The sequence below is a fragment of the Podarcis liolepis genome, assembly GCF_965112155.1.
Source record: "Podarcis liolepis genome assembly, chromosome: 3".
Classification (NCBI taxonomy): Eukaryota; Metazoa; Chordata; class Lepidosauria; order Squamata; family Lacertidae; genus Podarcis; species Podarcis liolepis.
In genome coordinates, this window is record NC_139557.1 from 87,478,853 (window position 1) to 87,500,898 (window position 22,046).

The 22,046-nt window shown below is 39.4% G+C and overlaps 1 protein-coding gene across 3 annotated transcripts in view; it reads left to right on the forward strand.

Annotated features, from left to right (window-relative positions):
- GLP1R (glucagon like peptide 1 receptor) overlaps positions 1-22,046 on the forward strand; it is a 100,198-nt gene that overhangs the window by 70,503 nt on the left and 7,649 nt on the right. For all 3 annotated transcript variants that reach the window (XM_083497203.1, XM_083497204.1, XM_083497205.1), the window contains 5 exons: positions 8,779-8,839; positions 16,926-16,995; positions 18,245-18,333; positions 20,087-20,225; positions 21,983-22,024. In XM_083497203.1, coding sequence (XP_083353329.1) covers positions 8,779-8,839; positions 16,926-16,995; positions 18,245-18,333; positions 20,087-20,225; positions 21,983-22,024 — 401 coding nt within the window. The remainder of the gene's footprint in view (positions 1-8,778; positions 8,840-16,925; positions 16,996-18,244; positions 18,334-20,086; positions 20,226-21,982; positions 22,025-22,046) is intronic.

Consider the following 22,046-nt stretch of genomic DNA (forward strand, 5'->3'; position numbering starts at 1 on the left):
TTGTGCTTAAGTTGTGCACTTTTGTTCACTCTCCAGATAATGCAGAGCACTGATGTGCCATCCTATTAAATTTTAGGGATAAGAGTGGCAGGAAATTGTGTTGTCTTAACCTTCCATTATTTCTCAGATTCTTAAATAGAGGCGACTTCCAGGTTATGCAAAGGATAGTAGGATGGAATTGAATGAAATATTTTTCTTATGCCTCTTAGAGACACCTTCTCAGTGTTCATTATTATCCAAGTGCTCCATGCTTTCCCTCTTATTCCCTCTTATTGCCCTATTCTGTAGTTTAAATAGAATGCTTCTGCATGGGCAGTCATTGACATATTCCTGACTGGGTCATGCAGGTAACTTCCAGAATTATTGCATGAACAAATGACAAATCAGTTGAGAGAATTGCTGGATAAAGTTACATGGGCAATCTATTATGGTGCAACTGTTATTGTTATTTATTAAATTTGTATACTGCTCTATACCCATAGAACTTAGGGCGGTATACAGCACAAACTCTTACACTCAGGGATTCCATTCAGTAAGGCTTGGCCGGAAAGTCTCTTGAACATAAATCATGGTTTCCAAATATTTAGCATTTCAGCTAATGTTAGGTAAAGTTCTGGAGTTCTACATGTAATCAGATTTAATTTTTATTAGTTCAAATAGCATTGTGTAATTTTGCTTATGATGAATTTGGATTTTTTGGCATCTTGAGGTTAGGATTCTACCTTTGGACCTATTGAGGAAAATGGGTGAAATAGCATATTTCTGAATAATAACTTTGTTTAGGGCTACTTAACTGAGACATCTTCATTAATATTTTCCTAGAGTACACACACGCTCTGTCCTTCTGTAGCTATGGAGGTAAATGTAACAGAGCACTATTCCCAGTGTTCTCCTGTAAAGTACTAGTGGTGAGTATTCCACAACTATGAAGTCTAAAGAAATGAGATGAAAAGAGGAGTCTTAAGCCCAGAACAGAGACTACAATTTAATTTTGATTCAAAACACATTTGAAATAGTTTCCCACAAGGAGAGAAATGGCATACTCAGTGACTGTCCTTTTTCTGGTGCCTGTGAAAACCTGGACTGCTAAACAGCAAACTGTTTTTAAAGATACTTCAGCTAAATGTTAATAAACAGTTGGTGGATGGGTATTAGCTTTTATGTGCATATTTACTGGGCTATGTTGCATAAATGCCAGTTTGGATTTGAGCTTTTTTTTTGCTTTTTTTGCTTTCAGCATAAATTTAAGTCTATGGGTTTTAAGAAAAACATACTTCAAAATTCTTTACATCACTTCTGGATTGTAAGAGTACGTGTTTCCATTCACAAAGCTAGAGGGTTAGTGAGTTTTCTAGCTAACAAAGGTGTATAATGAATTAAGCAGAATGGAAATTGTGGGGGAACTGTTTGCTGCATCTCCCTTTGTTGGATTGTTTTCTTATTCCATTCTTCCTTAAGACAGTGCACACTTTTGAAAATGGACAAAAATGCACTGCACAATACAAAAGGCAATGAGGATAGGGAAGGATGAGGAAAATAAGCAAATTCAGGTACAACTACTGTGAATATTAACTCATCGTTAATTAGTACTCACTATTTGGTTGAAGTATCTTTACAAGCAATCTCTTTTTATCTATTTTACTCCATTATTCCTGTTTTCATAGATACAGTGATAGCATCAAGGCAGTGTCATGTATGGAATACAAAGAAACATATTCTGGAACTACTGCCCTCCAAGAATTTCATTGTGATGCTGTATATATTTACTTATATTTTTATGGTTACCCAGTAAACATACATTCTCTCAGCAACTCACACAGATTAAAAGAATTAATCTTTAAAATATTATACAAAACAATAAAAGCAGCGGCTACAAAAAAAATTCTAACTTCATAGTCTTGTATGAATACAACTCAGATTACATGCATGGTATCTCTGTGATCAGTTAGATACAACACCAATGGTAACGCCATTGGCCTTTGACCCTTTCGTTCCTGCAAACTTCTGTTTGACCTTGATTACCTTGGTCACTTACCTTGGTGCCACTGGCTGATCTGTGTTGTCCCTTTACTTGGGCTGGATCTATACACATAAAAAACCACCATGGTGAAACACTTTATAAAAGCTCTTAATAGAAAATCCCATTGGCGATGGATCACAGTTCTATAGCTCCAGCTGGTGTTGCATGTTTATAATGCAGTTATAGTGATATAATAACTGATGAATGTAGCTGAGTCCCTAAGTACTTAGTTGTCTGTTTTTCATATGTCATACTCATTTTTAATTTCTATTTGCAGTTTATTTTAGCTTTTATAATTCTTTCTTCCCTTTTCTTCAAATAACAGTTGTTGTTGTTTAGTTGTGTCCGACTCTTCGTGCCCCCATGGACCAGAGCACACCAGGCACTCCTGTCTTCCACTGCCTCCCGCAGTTTGGTCAAACTCATGCTGGTAGCTTCAAGAACACTGTCCAACCATCTTGTCCTCTGTCGTCCCCTTCTCCTTGTGCCCTCAGTCTTTCCCAATATCAGGGTCTTTTCCAGGGAGTCTTCTCTTCTCATGAGATGGTCAAAGTACTGGAGCCTCATCTTCAGGATCTGTCCTTCCAGTGAGCACTCAGGGCTGATTTCCTTAAGAATGGTTATTATAAAATAACCGTTACAGTACCATAATTTCTTAGCTGCACTCCCACCCTCAGGTTCATTCTTTAAAGGTAATGTTACATTGGTATTATATAAATTGCAGCTACTAGGAAGCTGTCTTTGGCTACTGATAATTTTCATTACAAGATTCTGAGACCTCTCAGCTGAGCTGCACCAGCTAGCCATCACTTTAAGGTCCATCTGTAGGCAAAGAAAGACTATGGCTACCTGCAAACAGAATGAAACCTGACTTGGAGAACCAGGTGACGCTTTACTGTAGCACAACATAGAGCAGTTCATCTGCAAAGAGTTCTCAAAGAATCTCTCTCTCACCAGGGAACAGAGCAGTAGATGAAACTTCGTGTTAATAAGTGCAAATTAATACACATTAAAGCAAATACGTTCAATGCCACACATACACTGATGTGTTCTGAATGCCTGAAACTACTGAGAAAAAGGCACCATGGCTATTGTAGAAACCTCATTGAACCATTAGCACAGTGTGTGTCTGCACTGCAATGAAATAGGCAAACATAATGTTAGGAATTAGTAGCAAGGTTGAAAATACTACTATGATTATGGAAATCTATTGTATGTGTGCTTCTAAGATAGGGGTATACAAGCAGAGATTTTTATCCATTAAAGGGGCTGCAGTTTTCCCCCTTCAATTTTAACACTGTGCTAAACCATCCCTTTGGTCTCTCTGTGATTCTTTTTGTGTTTCCAAGTGTACTTTTAACAATGCACAGTTTTTTCTAGCCTGTGACAGCCACCAGCTGCCTGGTTATTCTCTGAGTATACTTATCCATTGTTAAATTGTCTAAATTTATCACCTTTCAACAAATCAATATGGATTATTGGAACTACTCTTTTTTGATCTGTCAACATTTCTAATTAAATTGTCCCTTTAAGATCTTTCATAAACATAACTCCTGACAACGCTGCTGTGTTTGGACCTAATTGTTTTAATTTCCACTTTTTTCAGACCCTTGGAAAGCTTTCAGTCACAATACTATTTTCAACCTTAATGCTGAATTTATTGCATTGGTCCATATTCTCTCAGAGTATGTTTTGAAATAAACTTCTCAATTTCTCCACTATATATGATATCTTCCAGAATCTCATTGTTCAAAAAAATGTATTTGGCAGGCAAAATAATATAAAGGAATATTACAGTGTCAGGGAAACATAAACCTCCTGCTTTAGAGAATCTAATAAGAATAGTTTTTGTTTTCCTTGGTTGCTTTTCATGCCATATGAAATCCAAAACCTTTTCACTGTTCCCTGGCTTTAACTTGTAGGTAAATTCTAGAATAGAAACATCAACTGTAGCACAATTCTGCCCATCCACTTCTTTGTATTCATTTCATTAATTACAATTTTTATCAGAGATCTCTTTGTAACTGTGAATCTGATCCCAGTTGTTTTAACTAACAGGATTATAAAAATAAAAATTAACACCACATCAGGCAGTTAGTTATAAGATATATGTAATTTAAGTGAGCTAGTTTAGATGCAATGCTAAACTATTGTTTGGTGTTACAAGAGCAAATGTTGGTGAGCTTTGGACTATGTGGGGGAAAGGTTTTTTAAAAATTGAGTACCTTCTGTAGCATTTTTTACATCCAGCTAAAGAGGCAGAAAGGAACATGCCATTCAAAAAGGGGAAATGAAACCAAAGGGTGAGAAAATTAAGCTTCCTTCCCCTCTTTGAGCTAAATTTATTCTCTCTGTTGTCCCTTACTAGTGACAAGGATGTTATATTATAGCATGTTGGCAACCACAATAGAATCTGACTAGGAAGGAGCCAAGAGGGCCTTGTGTCATAGGAGAGGAATTATGGGAGATGGGCTCTTTCTATTAGTCTATTATCACTCTATTCTTCTTATAAGAAACTTGCAAATAGAATATTAACGTCTTTATTAGGACATACTACACTGTTCTTCACTAGTTACCAGTTCTTTAGTAGGGAACCAAGTTTTCTTATATGTGTTGCTGCTTTTTGAATTATCCCTTTTTACAAGGGCTACTAGAGAATAGTCCCGGCTAGTTTTCCATCTGATGTCAGATGTTAGCAAGTAAACTGTGTTTTGGAAAGGATTTGAGTCTACTACGTTTCCTACTAAAGAATCATTCTTCAGTTGTGGCTCCAGTTTTCATTGCCTTTGGCTTTCTCCTATATGAATAGGGGCAGATGTTAGCAATATGTATTCCACAGATTGATTAAAACACTGCTAGGCTGCATTCACAGGGTGGTTTATTCCATTTCCCCAACATTTCTCTCAGTGTTGATTTACAAGATGTAAAATAAAGTTCTAGAAAAATAGTGGAATATAGCACAAGCTTAGGATTCATTTCTGTCTTACTTGCAAACTTTTCCTGGAAACAAATAACATTGAAATGAGCACTAAAATTGTTCTGTTTTCCACTATATTTCTGGAAGTGACTTGTATGTCATGTGAAAGCTCAGATATCATGCAGAAATTAACAGTTAGGGGAATGTTGGGGAACTGGAATAAACTGCTGTCTGAATGCAGCCTCGGTGTGAGCTGAAGAGAAACTAGGAAATATAGATCTGTACTTAACTTAATATGATGTTTTCCCTATTACTTGACATATCTCTAAGCCTGAAGCATCACCATTCTGAAGCTGTATATCCTGCAAATGCTGCTCTCCGCTCCCTACAAAATACTTGACAGAGTTCAGTTCCATAAATGTAGCAAACAATCAACCAGTTTTGACAGAGTATTGTTAACCTTTTTACGACTATAGGTTTGCTTATGAAAGCACGGAAAGTAGTAGTTGCCTGGCAACCATCTGAAACTCAGTGCAGAAACAGAGCATTCAAATTTCAGGAAAATATTAAGGACCAAAAGGGCTTGAAATTAAGATTTTATTAATTAGTCTGTTGCAAAGCTTGGAATATAGTAGATGTTTGTGTAGACCAAAGTTGCATACTTAGCTCCACTTACCTGGGAGTAACAATCACTTGAATTCAGTAGGAGTTTAATCAGATTATGTTATAACAAGGAATTATGCAGCTGCAGGCTATGGTACCTTGTCAGAGATCTGTGATAAGGTTTATCTAATTAAAACAGAAAAATTAACTTCAGTGCACACAAAGCAAGCAGGTGTTCATTTCCTAAAGTAGTGGTCCTATCTCTGGCATTCTTCTGAGAATGGCTTCTGAAAGGCTTTCTTTTGGAAATTTGATACAGAAAACGGACTATTTCATTTCTTGTTTTTATCTCTCTTCACTAAGTTGACTTCTTGCCCTTCTATAATATAATTAGTTCAAACAGAACTAATTTAAAGCTGTAACTGCAGCTGTGCAAATTAGCAGCTGCTTTAACAGCAGAATTCATTGCAAACTATCCTTTGGAGTGCTGTATTTCAGGCTGGCACGAGAATGGTAGGAGCTACTCTCAGACTCTAAATAGACATAGTGAAGGTATTGCTGTAGAGCTGTCTTGTGCGCACCATCCCATTTAAGATGTAAAAACTACCTTCTCCTGTTGAATCTAGGTGGCAGTAGCAGGAGATGCCGGAATCTGCTTAATGGCTGATTAAGTAGTGGTAGTTTCAATATGCATTAACTTCCAAAGGTCAGTCAGAGGGCTTGATCTAGGCTGAAGCAGGCAGTAACCGAAGACTAAGACAAGACAATCTGACTACAAAATCTATTTTCGGGGAAGCCTTAGGGAGTTTTAAAATCAAATTACATGAGCGGTAACAACTTTTTTGACTTTGCTATAAATCACAAGTGCCAATACAAATTGCACTGAGAACATATTGCGTATAATTAGTTTTAGAAGGATTAAACGGCCTGAGGCAGTCGATTTTGGATTGTGAAGCAGGAGTTTTGGAAAACAAAACATACCTGTTCTCCTGTTGGGGAGCCTGCGCCACATTTTAATACTATGAAAAACTTAGTCCTGAAGAAGATTCTAGTTGCAGTTGGGAATATGCAGCTGCCATCTCTTTGCAGGGATAGTATTTCACTTATCCCATTTCTAAGCTGTGAAAAGTTCCAGGAATAATTTTACAGGTTTCAGTTTTCTTTGCATAAGAGAGCGGTGGAAGCATATGATATCTTTTGCATAATTGTAAGTGAAACAAACCTTTCTGAAGAGCACACATATTTGGGTCTTTAGCTAACCGGGAGAAGGAAGCTGCTTGTTCTGTTGTTGCTGTTCTTCTTGTTGCTCCTGATGCAGGGGGGAGGGGGGGGTTAGATAAAAAAGATGGAAGAGGGCACATCTTTTTAATTCTCTTCTTCCCCTTCATATTTTTCCATGTGGTACTACTGCCAGCCAGAGTAGATAATACTGGACTTATGTTATATGTTGTTTATTTATAATATCTCTTACCTGCACTTCATTTTCAAGGCACTGCCAGAGCAGGTTACATTAAAATCAATACTAAATACATATTAAAACAGGATGCCCAAACAACGTACATAAATCAATGAGATAAGCAATTCAGCAGACTTCTATAAAGGCCTAGATGAATAAGAGTGTCTTTAGCAGGCACTGAAAACTCAATAGATTTGGTGCCAGCTGTACCTGAGAGGAGAAGGGGTTCCATTATCGGGACACTGATCCCCCAAAGGCCTCATCGCACACAAAGGATAGCTGGATGAATAGTAGCTTACCATGAGGCAACTGCATGTAGTGCTAGAGGTCTCAGGCTTAGAGCTGCCATCCTTGAACCTGAGCATTTTATAGCTGTTTGGACAGAGGAGTGTAGAATTCAAAACACTCATTTTTCTCTGCTATTCTTTCATTGGGAATGGAAAACTATGATTCAGGTAGGTACAATTGTACTTCTGGCTTTTAACTTGCAGGTGGATATACTTGGATGCACCTAGGGAGTCTCCTGAGTATATAGAAATCACTGTTTTGTTTTTCAGTGCTCCGCTTCAAAACTGCTAGGCACCTGAGTTCTGGCTATGGCAAACATGGCAGTTTGGTAGCAAATAGCCACCCAGTCAGCAAGCACATCCGTGTATCTGACCTGCAGTGCGCAACCTGACCACCTTGTCTCATCCTTTCCACCTTTATATACCCAAGGGATTTATTGCCCAGTACTGGCAGTAAAACATGCATGCATACACCTGACCAGATTTATAACTTCTAATTAGATGTTGGTAACTTTGTGTACAGTATATCAGTGCAAAGCACAGGCTGTCAGCTCATAGGTATGCAAATTGCTTTCAGGTCTCAGGGTTGTGTTTTAAACTGCTGACAAGAACAGAATCGTTCAAATTTAGCAGCAGCAACTGTTTTTGTCTGGTTTGTACGTATTAAAATACATCGCACGTTTCAAAAACCAGGTAACCCAATAAAATATGACGGTCTTTCTGAGGCACCCAGGTCCTCTGCAAATCACAGGGGCTATTGTTCCACTCAGCTGTTTGTTTACTCTAAAGAAATGAAGCCTGTTTTCTTCAAGCATTCATATCTCATCTAACCAGTGTTATGGTTTGAGGCTTTTATTAATACAATTTACCTTTTTCGCTTTGCAAGAAATTAAACATTTGAAATAATTAAATAGGTTTCATTAGATTAAAGGAAACACCTGGGTTTGGAAATGATCTGTGGTGGGACACCCAATGAGTGTCTTCAATATTGCAGCTGGACTGTTCTTGCTCATCTGTCTTGGTAAACAGATGTTGGGTATCTGTTGAACAACTTCAAGGATGGCACTTCACTGGTCTCACTGGCCCTCGTCATCTTCTCCAATCTACTACTGTTCTTGTTTTAATTTATTTTCTTTAAAAAATGACTCCAGAAGTGAAGATAGCTTCTAGCAATCTGTGCCATTTATCTGGGCTTCAGGCTATCTAATGAAACTGCCATGATGTATTAATATTAGCACTGGCATTCCATAGTTCTATTGAATAAATTTCAGATTAAATTCAGTACTTCCACCTTATGGATTCTGTAATGTGAAAACTTCTTCAGGAAAGGGTTTTGTGTTTAATTCATTTAAGTATAATGGGCTCAATTTACTGTCTGCAACCTCTTCTTGACTAAAACTGTTCTGTGTTATATAAAAAACTTTGTGTCGCCTTCCTGTTTCCTTTTTCTTGTTTCTCATTTTCTGTGCATATCTTGTTCCCTCTTTTTTTCCAGGTGTGCCAATGCTGTTTGTTATCCCCTGGGGAATTGTCAAGTACCTTTATGAAGATGTGGGGTTGGTTCAGTTCTGATTCATAGCTGATCGCTTTTGAGGGTTGTGTTTGCTGTCGGGAGGGGAGAGGTGCCCATTTTCCTTTGGCTTGATTGCTTTGGCAGTGGCTGTTCCATTGACTGACATCTTATCCATTTGCTCGTGTTGCAGCCTGGTTAGAGCAGATCATGTTTTATGCTAGAAAAGTATCTCATTAAGAAAAAAAAAGAGTTCTGATGACATTTTGGCAAAAATAAATAAATAAGCACAAGCTTTTGCTGGCCAACCATTTTCTGCATCATTAAATACGTGTGTCTTTGGAAAGGTATTCTATTCTATATCCTGGCCCCTTCCTCTCGCTGCCCCTAATAACTCACCACACTGGTCAGAATGTCTCGAAACTTCTATTTCCAGTAGTGGCTGTTATGGACAAGCATAATCTGTTAACCAATCTTGAGTCTGAAGTTAATCTCCATGATGGGGAAAGTGTGTGTCCTATAATGGTGTGGCTGTTGAGGGAAAAGGTTGTGTTTTTACTCAAGTTTACATGAGCTGGGGATCTTATATTTCCAATGGATCATTTTCAAGCACCAGAAGAAAAACACTTTTGTCACAAGATGTGGTGATGCCTACTTGCTTAGATTACTCTAATACAGAATAAGACTTTACCAGTGGCTGCTGGTTATGATGCCCATATACAAAAGTGTTTTCCTTCTGGTGCTTGAAAATGATCAATTTTTAAAAATTTTAATTTTACTGGTGTTAGCCGCCCTCTGGCCAGGGAGGGCGGGGTATAAATAAAAATGCATTATTATTATATTATTATTATACTGCCTCCAAGATTAGAGGCAGCGTGCTTCTGAATACCAGCTGTCCTGCCTATACAGTTTTCCCATGAGCAGCTGTCTGGCCACTGTGGGAAATGGGAAACTGGGCTAGATAGTTCTATTCATCTGATCCAGAAAGACTCTACTTACTATCTTACATTCAGTGATGCTGCCAATAATATATTCTGCTTCCAGAGGCAGGCAAAAATTTCCAACTGTGTGTGTTGTGTCTCTAAACAACATTCCTCTGATGAAAATATGTTATTCTCAATATGTGTCTGATTGCCTATTTGCCTTTACTTGAGTTATTCAGACTTGTTTATAAATACACACCCCTATTTTCTGTGTGGGTGGCCTCTTGTTACATCAAACTATATCACACAAAAGAAATAAAAATACATTACCATGTACTTCTTGTTCTTTTACCTTTTACTGTTTAAATTTGAGCGAAAATAAAATAGCTTCGAAAAACATAATTTAGCACTCAGTTCCTCATCAGGTTATGCATGCCTTAATAAACCTCTTTATCAAACACATGCAGCTGGGCAACAGGGATTGCAGTAAGGCAGCCTGGCCTGATTGTTCCTGCCACAGTGGCAATCACACTGTCTGTGATAGTGAGGTGGTATTCTCATTCAGCACCAGCAGCCCACGAATCTTGCAGGAACAACAAATGCAGCAGGTATTACTACTTGTAAGCCTCTTTCAAATGTCACAGCCGCACTCTGCAAATGCTAAGAGTGGTAGGCTGTGCCAACCAACAGAAAAGTGGTTGTGGTCGTTTGCACATCCGCAACATGCCTACCTAGAAGTGATGTGGGTGGGGGCAGAGCTTGCCACCATGATGCCCACTTCCCGACACGTTCTTCTAGAGTGCCAAGGAAAAGCCTGAACATGTGGAAATAACATTTAAAAAAATGTACCACTTCCTCTCTTCTGTAACTGGTGGTGGTGTTCAAATGTTTTGGGCTCCCAGTTCTGTTTTAGGAGAATTTACTCAGTGGGTGTGTGAATTAGCTACTGAATGCTCCCCTTTTGTGCTCTTTGTCCTTCCATCATGATTTCCTCTTCCTCCTCAGTTCCCTTTCTTTCCCTCTTGTGCTCAGGGATCATAAGTGTGGGGGGAAGTAATGGTTCTTTATGCTATGCATCTTAATACATATACTGCATCCCCCAGTTCTCACATACATACATATACACCTGACATGCTGCTGAGCTGCTTACAACCCTTTCATCTAATCTACCTAGTCATAGGGCAGGGACAATGCCCTCAGGGGTAGTTTGTTAAATGGAGCCATGTATTAATGCTCATGACTTGGGTACAAAATGTTTTACTGGTACAAGGAGCTGCCCCAATCTTGGAAAGGTTGGTAGCGTGCTGACCCAGGCTACTTCCTCCCCTAATCCCCTGCCACAATCACCCTTTCATGGCTGCCTGCCACTTATTCACAGTCCATTTACACACCACATTTTCTGCAGAGCTGTGCTTAAAAAAACAAGTCTAAACATAATAATAATACATAGCTTAAATACAATAATAATAGCAGTTCTTTAAAGACATATCAAAGAAAATTTAGTGGGCATAAACCAAAGGGAGGTGGGTGGGGCTGTAGTCTAAACCACTGAGCCTAGGGCTTGCTGATCAGAAGGTCAGTGGTTTGAATCCCCATGACGGGGTGAGCTTCCGTTGCTTGGTTCCTGCTCCTACCAACCTAGCAGTTCGAAAGCATGCCCCAAAGTGGAAGTAGATAAATAGGTACCGCTCCGGCGGGAAGGTAAACAGTGTTTCCGTGCGCTGCTCTGGTTTCGCCAGAAGCGGCTTAGTCATGCTGGCCACATGACCCGGAAAAACTGTCTGCGGACAAACGTTGACTCCCTTGGCCAGTAAAGCGAGATGAGCGCCGCAACCCCAGAGTCATTCACAACTGGACTTAACTGTCAGGGGGTCCTTTACCTTTTATAAACCTTACCAACAGGACAATTAATGTAGTGTAGCCCCTAAACTAATGGCAGTAATAACTAGCAACTCCTCCAACTCTTATTCCTAGACTCAAAGGTCAAAAGTCCCCATAGAGTTTTGAGCACAGGGTGGGTGAGGCATGACAACTGGAAGCAGCTATGTATGTCTTATGCTGGTTATTATTTTTTCTTTAGCTACAAGAGCACAAGTTCATGCCCTGGGTAAAAGTTATGTATAGCCAGTTCAGAGTTTGGCACAGGCACTTCGCACATTAACCTTAAAGAGTTGGCGTAAAGTGTATGAGCATAGTGGGCAATGCACATGCTAAGGACCAGTCCTGGTTTCCAGCATGCAGTCCTAAGTATTTGAAGAATTATATCTCCACAGTGTTTGGTACTGCAAGCTCCTGTGCATGCAAAAGTGTGAAATAACTCTTAAGAACCAGCTCCAGTGTTGCACTAAGTGCCCCCCCCCTAAAATAATGTGCTGTCATTGTGGAGTGTACGTATAATGAATTATTAGGCATTGGAAATTGTACTGACTATTAAAATTGTTTTGATTACATAATTCATTTTTGTAATGAACCTGTTAACGTTGTATCTGTTTTGAACCCACTCTGAACGCATTAATTTCAGAAAAATGAATGTATAAATAGACTGGATGTTTGTGTGACAGTCACGCTATCAGCTGCGCTGGGTGCCATGCCATCTGAGGGAGGGTGTGTTCAACTAACACAGAATGTTCCCTTCTTCTCAGCCTACTCTCCCACTTTTAAAGCACACCAGACAAGATGTTAATTACTCTGAGAGAGTTCTTATGGATGTGAATTGTACACCTGGCTCATAAGTCATGTAACACTTTTGTGTGCGTCAAATTGCCCATCAAAAATATTCCTAGCATTTTCTGAAGTTCTTGTCTAAAGCCAGATCAAACTAAGCAAGACCTTGACCAGGACCATTTTTGTTCTGATGATCAGTATACAGTACCTTAAAAAACCAGACATCTTCCAATCCCTGCTTCTAAGCATGCTGCAAACTCAGTAGTTTTTTTGGCAATGTAAAAATGTGTCAGGAAATGTTCATGTTGAATTGCTTGCCTTTTGTATTACTCAAAGCTGGCTTATGATTTCTATTAAACAAAACCCACTGTCTGATGCGTTCAGCAGGCCCTAATGGGCAATTTGGGTAAACTAAAACTTGTATAAATATTTCTAAAATGGTATAATAACTAACCTTGTGCCTTTTCTTCTCTATAAAGTGCAAGGTTTCTGTGCCTTAGGCTCAACACTTACCCTTTGTCTCTGTGATGCTACAGTAGATGTGCAGCAGATTGTAAATTGCATTTGTGTCTGGAATAACTCCTTGCTTAGGAGGGATATTAAGAAATGAATAATGTCCAGACCACAGTGGTTCAAAGCAACTGACAGTTCTAAGTCTGTACGGTACTGAAAATCAATAATTTTAAACAGTAAAGACAGAGAACCCCATCATAAGTGGGCAGCTCTTTTACATAAATGGTACAAGTTAGCTTTTATAAAACAGGTTGTTAGAAAGGGTGGAATTTTTATTTAGTTGCAATTCAGTGGATGAGTCTTGTTTACCAAGCAAGGCCAAATGTAAATAAAATTGGAAAGGAATCCTCTCCTTTCCCAGTTCTGCTCACTTAATACTTTGGCAGGTGACCAGGGTTTTTTGTTTGTGTGTTTGTTTTTTGCCTCCTTGTGGTAATATGTTGGCTGTTCACTTGCCTCAGTTGTTAGTCAGCCTTGCAAAATGTATTTCTGTTGTATGGTGCCCTTCGGCTGCTGCTTAGGTACTGTGGTAAAGACTGATCACGTTGAACCACTATGATGATCTATTTTGGGATAGAATAGCCCGAATTTTAAAAATCAAAAAAGGGAGACTACATTTCTATGTAGTGCTTGGGGCCATATGTAAGATACCCAATTCAGAATGTGCATAGTGTCTTAGCTTTCTGCAGTACTGGTGTAATATCATAAACCACCAAATTCTGGTGTAGCAATTTCATTCTTAAGCCCTTGTTTACTCATGCGTGCAGTTATAAAATATATTTGAAATTCTGCTTGCTAAGGACCATCTGGCCCAGGAATGTTTGCACTGCTTGTGCTGAACAGTGAGCAGTCCTCAGAATGATGGCAGAGTCCAGTGTGGAATTTAGGAATTTAGGAAGTGCAGACTTAGCTGCTCTTGTTCAGCCTCTTATTTTCACTCTGATCTGCTGTGGATTTGCAGCACTTGAGGATTAGAAAAGATGAATAAGTGTATTTGATCCCAAATATTTCCCAGCACGCGCGCGCGCGCACACACACACACACACACACACACACACACTTAATGTATACCCCATGGCATGTACAGAAATGTAATTTGATCTTCAATAAAGACTCCACTTATATGGTAAACCTGTGTCTGCAGGGTCTCCTTTCAGGCTACAAGTGGAAATTTTGCATAACTGAATGTTCTTCTATACAGAAAATTCTCTGTACATAGAAAACATAACTAGGCTAAGAATCCCTTTCCCTGATGTTTTCCATGAAGAGGCAATTTTCTGAATGGAGTAAGATTTAGTTGTTACCTGCAGGTAAGTGGTACAGGCCAGAGCCACCCAAAAGCTTACCACCTCAATGAGAATCTGGCCTCTCTGACAAAGATATAAAAAAGAAGACATCTGAAGGCAGCCGTGTACAGGGAGGTTTTTAACGTTTGAGGTTTTCTGTGTTTCGATATTTTGTTGGAAGCTGCCCAGAGTGGCTGGGGCAACCCAGTCAGATGGGCAGCTGCTAACAACAACAACAACAGAGTTGGCATCCTTGAACATATGAGTCTTTCTCAGTGTGAATGTGATCTAGTGAAATTCTAAATACTACTCTGAGAAGTGGTAACTGTGCTCTGCTGTCTTTGACTCCTCAACTTAGATTTAGATCTTACTGAAGCATTTATAATGGATGCTGATGATTGCATTAAGCTTTGGGATTTAATAACATAGGCTTGGGAAAGTACAAAGGAACTAGGCAGTGTGTGCAGATAAGTTACTTACATTTTCCTACCACTTTTTGTTTTTCTGGCATTTTAATTTTACTGTAATGATGTTTTGATTGCACATTGGTATACATTTAAAAGCAGTTAAAGCTGTGGTGTGCTGTAAGAAGCCAATTAATGCATAAGGAAGTCTAGCAGAATTTAATGCACAGCACCATTACTCAACCTATATCATTATACCAGAAAACATTTAAATTTGTTCTAGTGCTATTCAGAGGAAAGCAAACCTTTTCCCCAGCACACTTATTATCCAGCAATAATTCTTAAGTCGGACCAAATAATATGCCATAAAACTGTTCCTTGGTCACATGTATCCCTGAAGTGACTTTCCTGCGACCAAGTCCTTCCTCAGAGAACTACTGGTAATAATGTCATAAACACACTTTTCTTATGCTTTAGTAGCCATGTTCACACATTACAGAAACCCATAAACCATGGCTTGGTGTGAACTAGGACCACGCTAATGCATGTGAATAAATTGCTCCTGTTTTGTTGCTGCTTTTCTTGAGTGGTTGGTTTACCATGTTGTCTAAAGTAGCAGTTGTGGTTCATTTCTCCCAAACAAACCCTGAATGGTAAGCCAAGAAAAAAGCTTGGATTAACATCATATTTTGTTGCTCTCAGCTCAGCATAGGAAAGAGCAAAAGGAGAGCAGTTCTGCAGTGTGCACTAGCCCTCAACTGGTTCATGGTAATCCATGGTCTATACATGTGAATGTGGCCAGTGGCTAAAACGTCATTGAAAGTTGTCTAGGAAAAAACTGATATTTAAAAATAAATTTGCGATGCAAAGTCCACTGGAAAAACGGTAAAACCACCTGAAACTGAGGGGACCATTCTGGAACTAAAACTACCACTCCACCTTTTCCCATGCTTTAAGAGTGTTTACTTGTTAGCTCATGTGTTTGGATGCATGTTAGCAGGCTTTCTATATGCTGCAGAGTGGGTAACATAAATGATGCCCCAATGGAGCTATAATATCCCATCCCCACGTCATAGCCTGTGCATTTGTGGCAGCGTGGTGCATATATGTTTGTCTGTAATGCCCATGGTGAGGTTGATAATTCACGATGCATAACCCATACGTCTCACAACTGGTTTAACCTTTTATCAGTCAGTTTTCATGAGCCCTGGTACCTCTCCATCTAGCCAACGTTCTGTCACACTCTTGTGGGAACAAGAAACCATACAGGATGGGGCTAGGCAGGCCTTGTTGGCATTGGCTGAGGAGCAGTTCATATCTTTACTCCATTCCATATAAGGTGGATCACAACTTACGAGGAAAAGAAATAATTGCATTCAGGGACACCATTGCAGTAAAGGGTAAATCATCTCACTCCACCCTAACACTGGGTGGCTTGACCTCACTGCCAGGAATTTTGCAGGGGGTGGGGAGGGATGCACACTACAATACCATGGGGCCCTGCTACATACATGACACCTCTGTGGGCACACACACAGATACACACATCATGAGAATGCATATATTTCTAGTCTTCAGTACTGCTGAATGCCTTAGTTACAAAATGATCAATTTATCAAGTATTCTTCTCAAACAAGAGGAGGCACTCTGCATGTTACTGGGAGAACATGCTTGGCTTTTCTTAACTGCAGAGAATTTCTAAACAAAAATAGACTATTTTTGAGGAGGACGCCTACACCAATAAACTACTGTGGATGCCATAGGCTTGTTTCCTTTCTGTCATCTTCATAAAATAATTCAGATGGGATGGAGAAGGTAATCACTGAAAGTCCAAACAAGCTGGGTGTTTGAACCGATAACTGAGAGCAGGAAAATTGTGGCAAACCTAGAATTCTGACCAAAACGACACACTGTGAAGAAAGAAGAGTTGGTACAATGATTTTATAATGGGAGTTAAAACATTGCTAGCTTCAAGCTCAGACTTTCTAGTATGTGGGAGACTGACTAACAAAATTCACAGTGGCTTGTATTCTGACTTTTAATAAACTAATTCTCCATAATCATTTACTGATAATTCATGACAAATAGTGCTGGAGAAATTTGTCATACAAAAGCAGAAAGATAGGCTTAAGAGCACCCAGTTTAGCAGTGATCGTTGCAGATTAGCCTAAAGCTTTCTCTTCGGCAAGCAAGCAGCTACATCCATCTGTGCAATGTACCGTGCTGGTTTGCTAGCACTTGCTGTTGTTTTCCATCTACGCTGCCGAGACGTGTGATGATGAGAAAATTATTGCATGTATGGACTAAAGTTTCCCCCTGCCTGTCTTGTTCTACTTCTTTAGCTGCTGGAACAAGAATCTTAACATGAACTACTGGCTGATCATCAGGGTGCCTATCCTTGTTGCTATTGGGGTGAGTGATCATGAATATTTGCAGAAAATTTAGTGTGTTCCAGAGACAAAAGAAAGAGATGGAAATATCATTGTACTGGTGTGCACCTCCACTAACAAATGTATTTTGTCTAAAGTAGAGAATGTGGTAGGTAATGCCCTTGGTTTTTAACTATCATGTTTGTAGAGGATGAGTTTGTGGGGACACTTTACTTATTCTTGACCTTGGTGTCCATCACATAAACAAGTCACTTATTATTCTTATTATTCAAAACATGAACACCTATTCACGTGGGGGAAGCCTAAAAGGCCATTAACTGTTAATAACTCATTCTTGAATTTCCCCCTTAAAAATCAAATTGCCCCTGTGTTGGGAACCACTGGTCTAAAAGAAACCTTTCAATGTACATTGCCAAGTATAAATTAACCTATTTATTACATCTGTATACCACCCTATTGCAGAACTCTCAGGGCAGTTTACAAGCACATTAATTAAAACAGTGAAAGGCAATCATAAACAGAGGATCATTAAAAGCAACAATAAATTAACCAACACCACGTCTACATCTTGACTCTAGAATAATTACTGTCAAGGCACATGGATTATCCTGATGATTTCCTTAAAAAATATTGGTTCCATCAACAACATACCTGAAAAACAGTGCACTCCCCACAAGATACCAACAAAACTGTAATTTGTAGCAGTGACCTACAAACTCATCTGATATAAATTTTATACATCTGGAGAGAGAGACTGGACAGATGAAACCATTATTTGTAAGGTCTATTTTGTTTACAAGATGAACTCCAGTTGTGGATCACTAGCTACTCCAGGACACAAATCATGTGGGCACAGCCTTCTTTCTTGAACTTAGTGAACAAATATTCATTTTATGTATTACTCTTCAAGTTTGAGTAGCATACGCCAGATACTTGGCTCCTGCAGATTGCAGGTTAGGTGACTTCTTACAGAGGACCATGTTTTCAAGTATAGAGAGATGGATGGAACCTGGCAAAGGAAATCAGCAGGGCAGTCTGTATATCTCAACAATAATCTTTCTAGTTTCCAAAAAACTTTACCCCATGAATTTACACTTGGTATTTGCATTTAAAAATAATTGTCTGTCAGTGGTTTATGCTTTTTCAGAGTGTGAGGCACTCTGAAAAGGGCTGAACTACCTGGCAGATGATACTTCTGTAGAGTCTTAGAATTAATAGAAGTTTGCTTTAAAAGATGCACCGTGTAATCCTTTACTTTTTGTTTTATCCAGGTAAATTTCCTGATCTTTATCAGGGTTATTTGCATTATCATTTCTAAGCTGCAAGCCAACCTGTTGCGCAAAACTGACATAAAATGCAGGTGAGTCATCTTGGCAGCAAACCTATTCAGTGCTTATCTTAGGAGAAAGTGCTTGCAGGAACGGATTAAATGACATCATTTCAGATTGCAGCTAGTAGGTGGCACTGAGCAGAAACTATCACAGTTTGATTGCATATGGGGAGCTTCTATTTGTTTTTAAATAAGAAGAAGTCTTCAGCTTTTTTCAATTTAATACCAAAAACAAAGGATTAGACAAGTGTTTGGGGAGTAATGATGCAGAGAAAAACTGGCAATATGAGCCGATACCCATAACAAAGGACAAAGGTGGGAAACCTCTGGCCCACTTGCCTCTCCACAATCCCCAGCTGATCAAGAAATTATGGCAGGGAAGGACTGCGGCTAAGTCCTTCTGCTCAGCTGCTGATGGATGAAAACATGACTACGTTTCTATGCTGTGTGGTGATAAAAGGGAGCCCCTTCCTCAGTGCACAGCACAGAAGCTGCGAAAGCTGAAAGTATGTCTCAGAAGGAATGCGGTGTGTTTAAGAACCTGAGCAAGGCATTATGTGTGTGTGCATGCTTTGGCCCTGACCACTTTCCTCTCAAGGGAATACAGACATTGGGGCAGAGGGGCAGTTTCCCAACCCTACTTAACAGTAAACATTGAGTCAGATGCTTGAACAGGTAGCTAGTTCTATTTCTTTTGCACATCCCTTAGCAGCACACAGGGTCATGGTAACGCAGTGACAAATCCTTTCCTAGCACAGGTCCTGCAGTGACATCTCTGTCCTGCTGTATCAGCTTGTCCTTGACTTCCCACGTCATATATGTTCGAACATTGTGTTTATGCAGAGCCTGTTTTCCAACATCAGAATCAAGAATTCTAGTTTCTCCTGCTTCCTTTTCATTCAGTTCTTTTTAATCATTGGTCTCTCGGAAGTGTAAAGTAAAATATATTGACACTAATAAATTATTACTACTACTACTACTACTACTAAGGTTTTACTGGCCATTTCCTTGGGTTTTGGAGCATATGTCCAGCAAATATATATTCTTACTGCATCACAGTAGTTCTCTTCATTTTCTCAAAGTTAGTTATCAACGAATGTGTTGGTGGTGCTTTGAAGATGTCACACATTATAGAATACTAATACAAATCCTTCAGCACGACTTTTGCCTAATGATTGCCAAGAACTTGATGGCCTCTGTGAGAATATTTTTTAGTAGCTAGAGTGCATTTGATCTCCAAAAGCCATGCAGCACATGGTGATCCCACAGAGGGGAGGCAATTCTGGAGCCTAGTACAGATGGTATAGTCTGGGGTGCAATGTATTGCTCCCTATGCTTCATCATTTATTGTTTTTATGCTACTACCTCTACATTTTTAATATTCTGTTATTGTACCAATAATTAATTAATAGGAACAGTTCAATCCATGTGAGCAAGTACTCACTATTTACAAATGGGGGGAAAACTGACACTCAAGAATGCCCAAGTTTGTGAACAAGAAATATAATGGTGCTTGAGAGAGGAACCTAGGGGGTTTGAAAGAAGGTGATAAATGGTACACATGAAACTGAAAGGGACACTGGGAAAGTAAAAGTATACAAACATATGAATTAGTCCATATAAGCTGCATCTATTTATTATTTGAGCATTAGAATATTAAAAGTGTGATTTGCTTAAGATAACCCAAACAAGGACATGTTTGAGCTGGGACCAGTCCAAAGTCTTTGTTTTCTGTTCTGATACTGCCCTTTTGATAAAGTTTCCTATGCTTTCTATTCTCTAGATTGGCCAAATCTACGCTGACTCTGATTCCACTGTTGGGGACCCACGAGATTGTATTTGCTTACATTACTGATGAGCATGCCCAAGGAACATTGCGCTTTGTGAAGCTCCTTTTTGAACTCTCCTCCTCTTCCTTTCAGGTAGTACCCAGCAATTGTGTGTTCAGAACAACATTTATCATCAGTGCTTCAAGCAAAACAGACCAGTTTCGAAAATAAAATGATGCACAATTATAAAAATCAATTGAGCACCCTGCATTTAGAACCCTTCTCAATGCAGATGCATCAATTAATACTTGGTAGAATAACTGGGAAAGAGATCTAGGACATCAGATCCGAACCGCCATCTGGAATTGGATATGGCCAAATATTTTCCAATGAATAATCAACACAAATTTAAATGAAAGCTTTTATAAGTTCATTTTTCATTGGCACTCAGTGCCTGTAAGGCTTACCCGTATTTTTCGCTCTATAACACGCACCCGACCATAACACGCACATAGTTTTTAGAGGAGGAAAATCCGCAGGCATGCCACCCGTAGGCATTCCCTCCATAACACGCACAGACATTTCCCCTTACTTTTTAGGAGGAAAAAAGTGAGTGTTATGGTGCAAAAAATACGGTAATTGTATTTACGCCACAGCATGCTGAAGAATTGTATTTGCTGAAGAAAACAAATACAAACATGGGCTATATTTTTTTGGTCTTCCTTAAAATTAGAATTTTTTGGACAAGTATATAAAAAGAAATTGAAATTATAATGGGGTTATTTTATGGTAACCCAACCTAGTGTTTTGAACTACAACTCTTTGCTCGCTGGGGCTACTGGGAGCCTGATCCAGTAGGCTATTCTTTTGTTTTTATCACATTTCCATCAGAGCATTAGAAAGGTTTCTGCTTCCTCCCACAACAGTCGCTAAACAAGGAAGTCGGGGGACATGAGCCTCACAGAAGTACCAAGCACTGGCACTGATTTTTGCAGAATGGTAAATGAACTATCAGCCCTGAGCCTGCTAATCTATTTGAACTAGCAGTGATCAGCATGAAGATGTCCATCTGCATAAGAGGTGTCACTGGTGCTGTCACTCACAAATCTGGATTTCAGTTGTGAAAGTCCTGATTGCCCATCTATTTCATGGGTAGGCAAACTAAGGCCCGGGGGCCGGATCCGGTCCAATCGCCTTCTCAATCCAGCCCGCAGACGGTTCGGGAATCAGCATGTTTTTACATGAGTAGAATGTGTCCTTTTATTTAAAATGCATCTCTGGGTTATTTGTGGGGCATAGGAATTCATTCATTTTTTTAAAAAAAATAGTCCGGCCCCCCACAAAGTCTGAGGGACAGTGAACCGGCCCCCTGCTGAAAAAGTTTGTTGACCCCTGATCTATTTGTTGTATCTGCTGCTTTTTTATGCTGAAACATTCACTGTTCCGTTGCATCTGTTTATGTATTTATTATTACATGTATATCCTTCTCTTCCTCTGTGGAGTACAAGGTTCTCCCCTTCCCAAGTTATCATCACAACAACCTAAGGTCATCTAGTGAGGATCATAGCTGAGCAGGGATTTGAACCCAGGTCCCCCAGGTCGGAGTCCAACACTAACCAATACAACACACTGACTCCTCCATCACTTTTATGGAGAAAAAGGCACACTCTTAAATTGCCAATAAACTGAAGTTAAGTGCCACATTATAGGAGCTGCTTCTTCAAGTCCTGAGTCAGCAGGGTATTACTCAGTTTACAGGGATGAAGTCTTTTGCATTCTTGTCTCAAGATGTACTTGTAGCAGGATTAGATATAGTTTCCTCTCCTAGTTTGGCTAATGAAGTTTAATGCAAGAATGAGTATGAATTATCTAACTCATATTTTTTGTTGTACTGATTCCCCCCCCCCCAGGGTCTTCTGGTTGCAATTCTCTACTGTTTTAACAACAGTGAGGTAAGAGGCATGTATTTTGCAG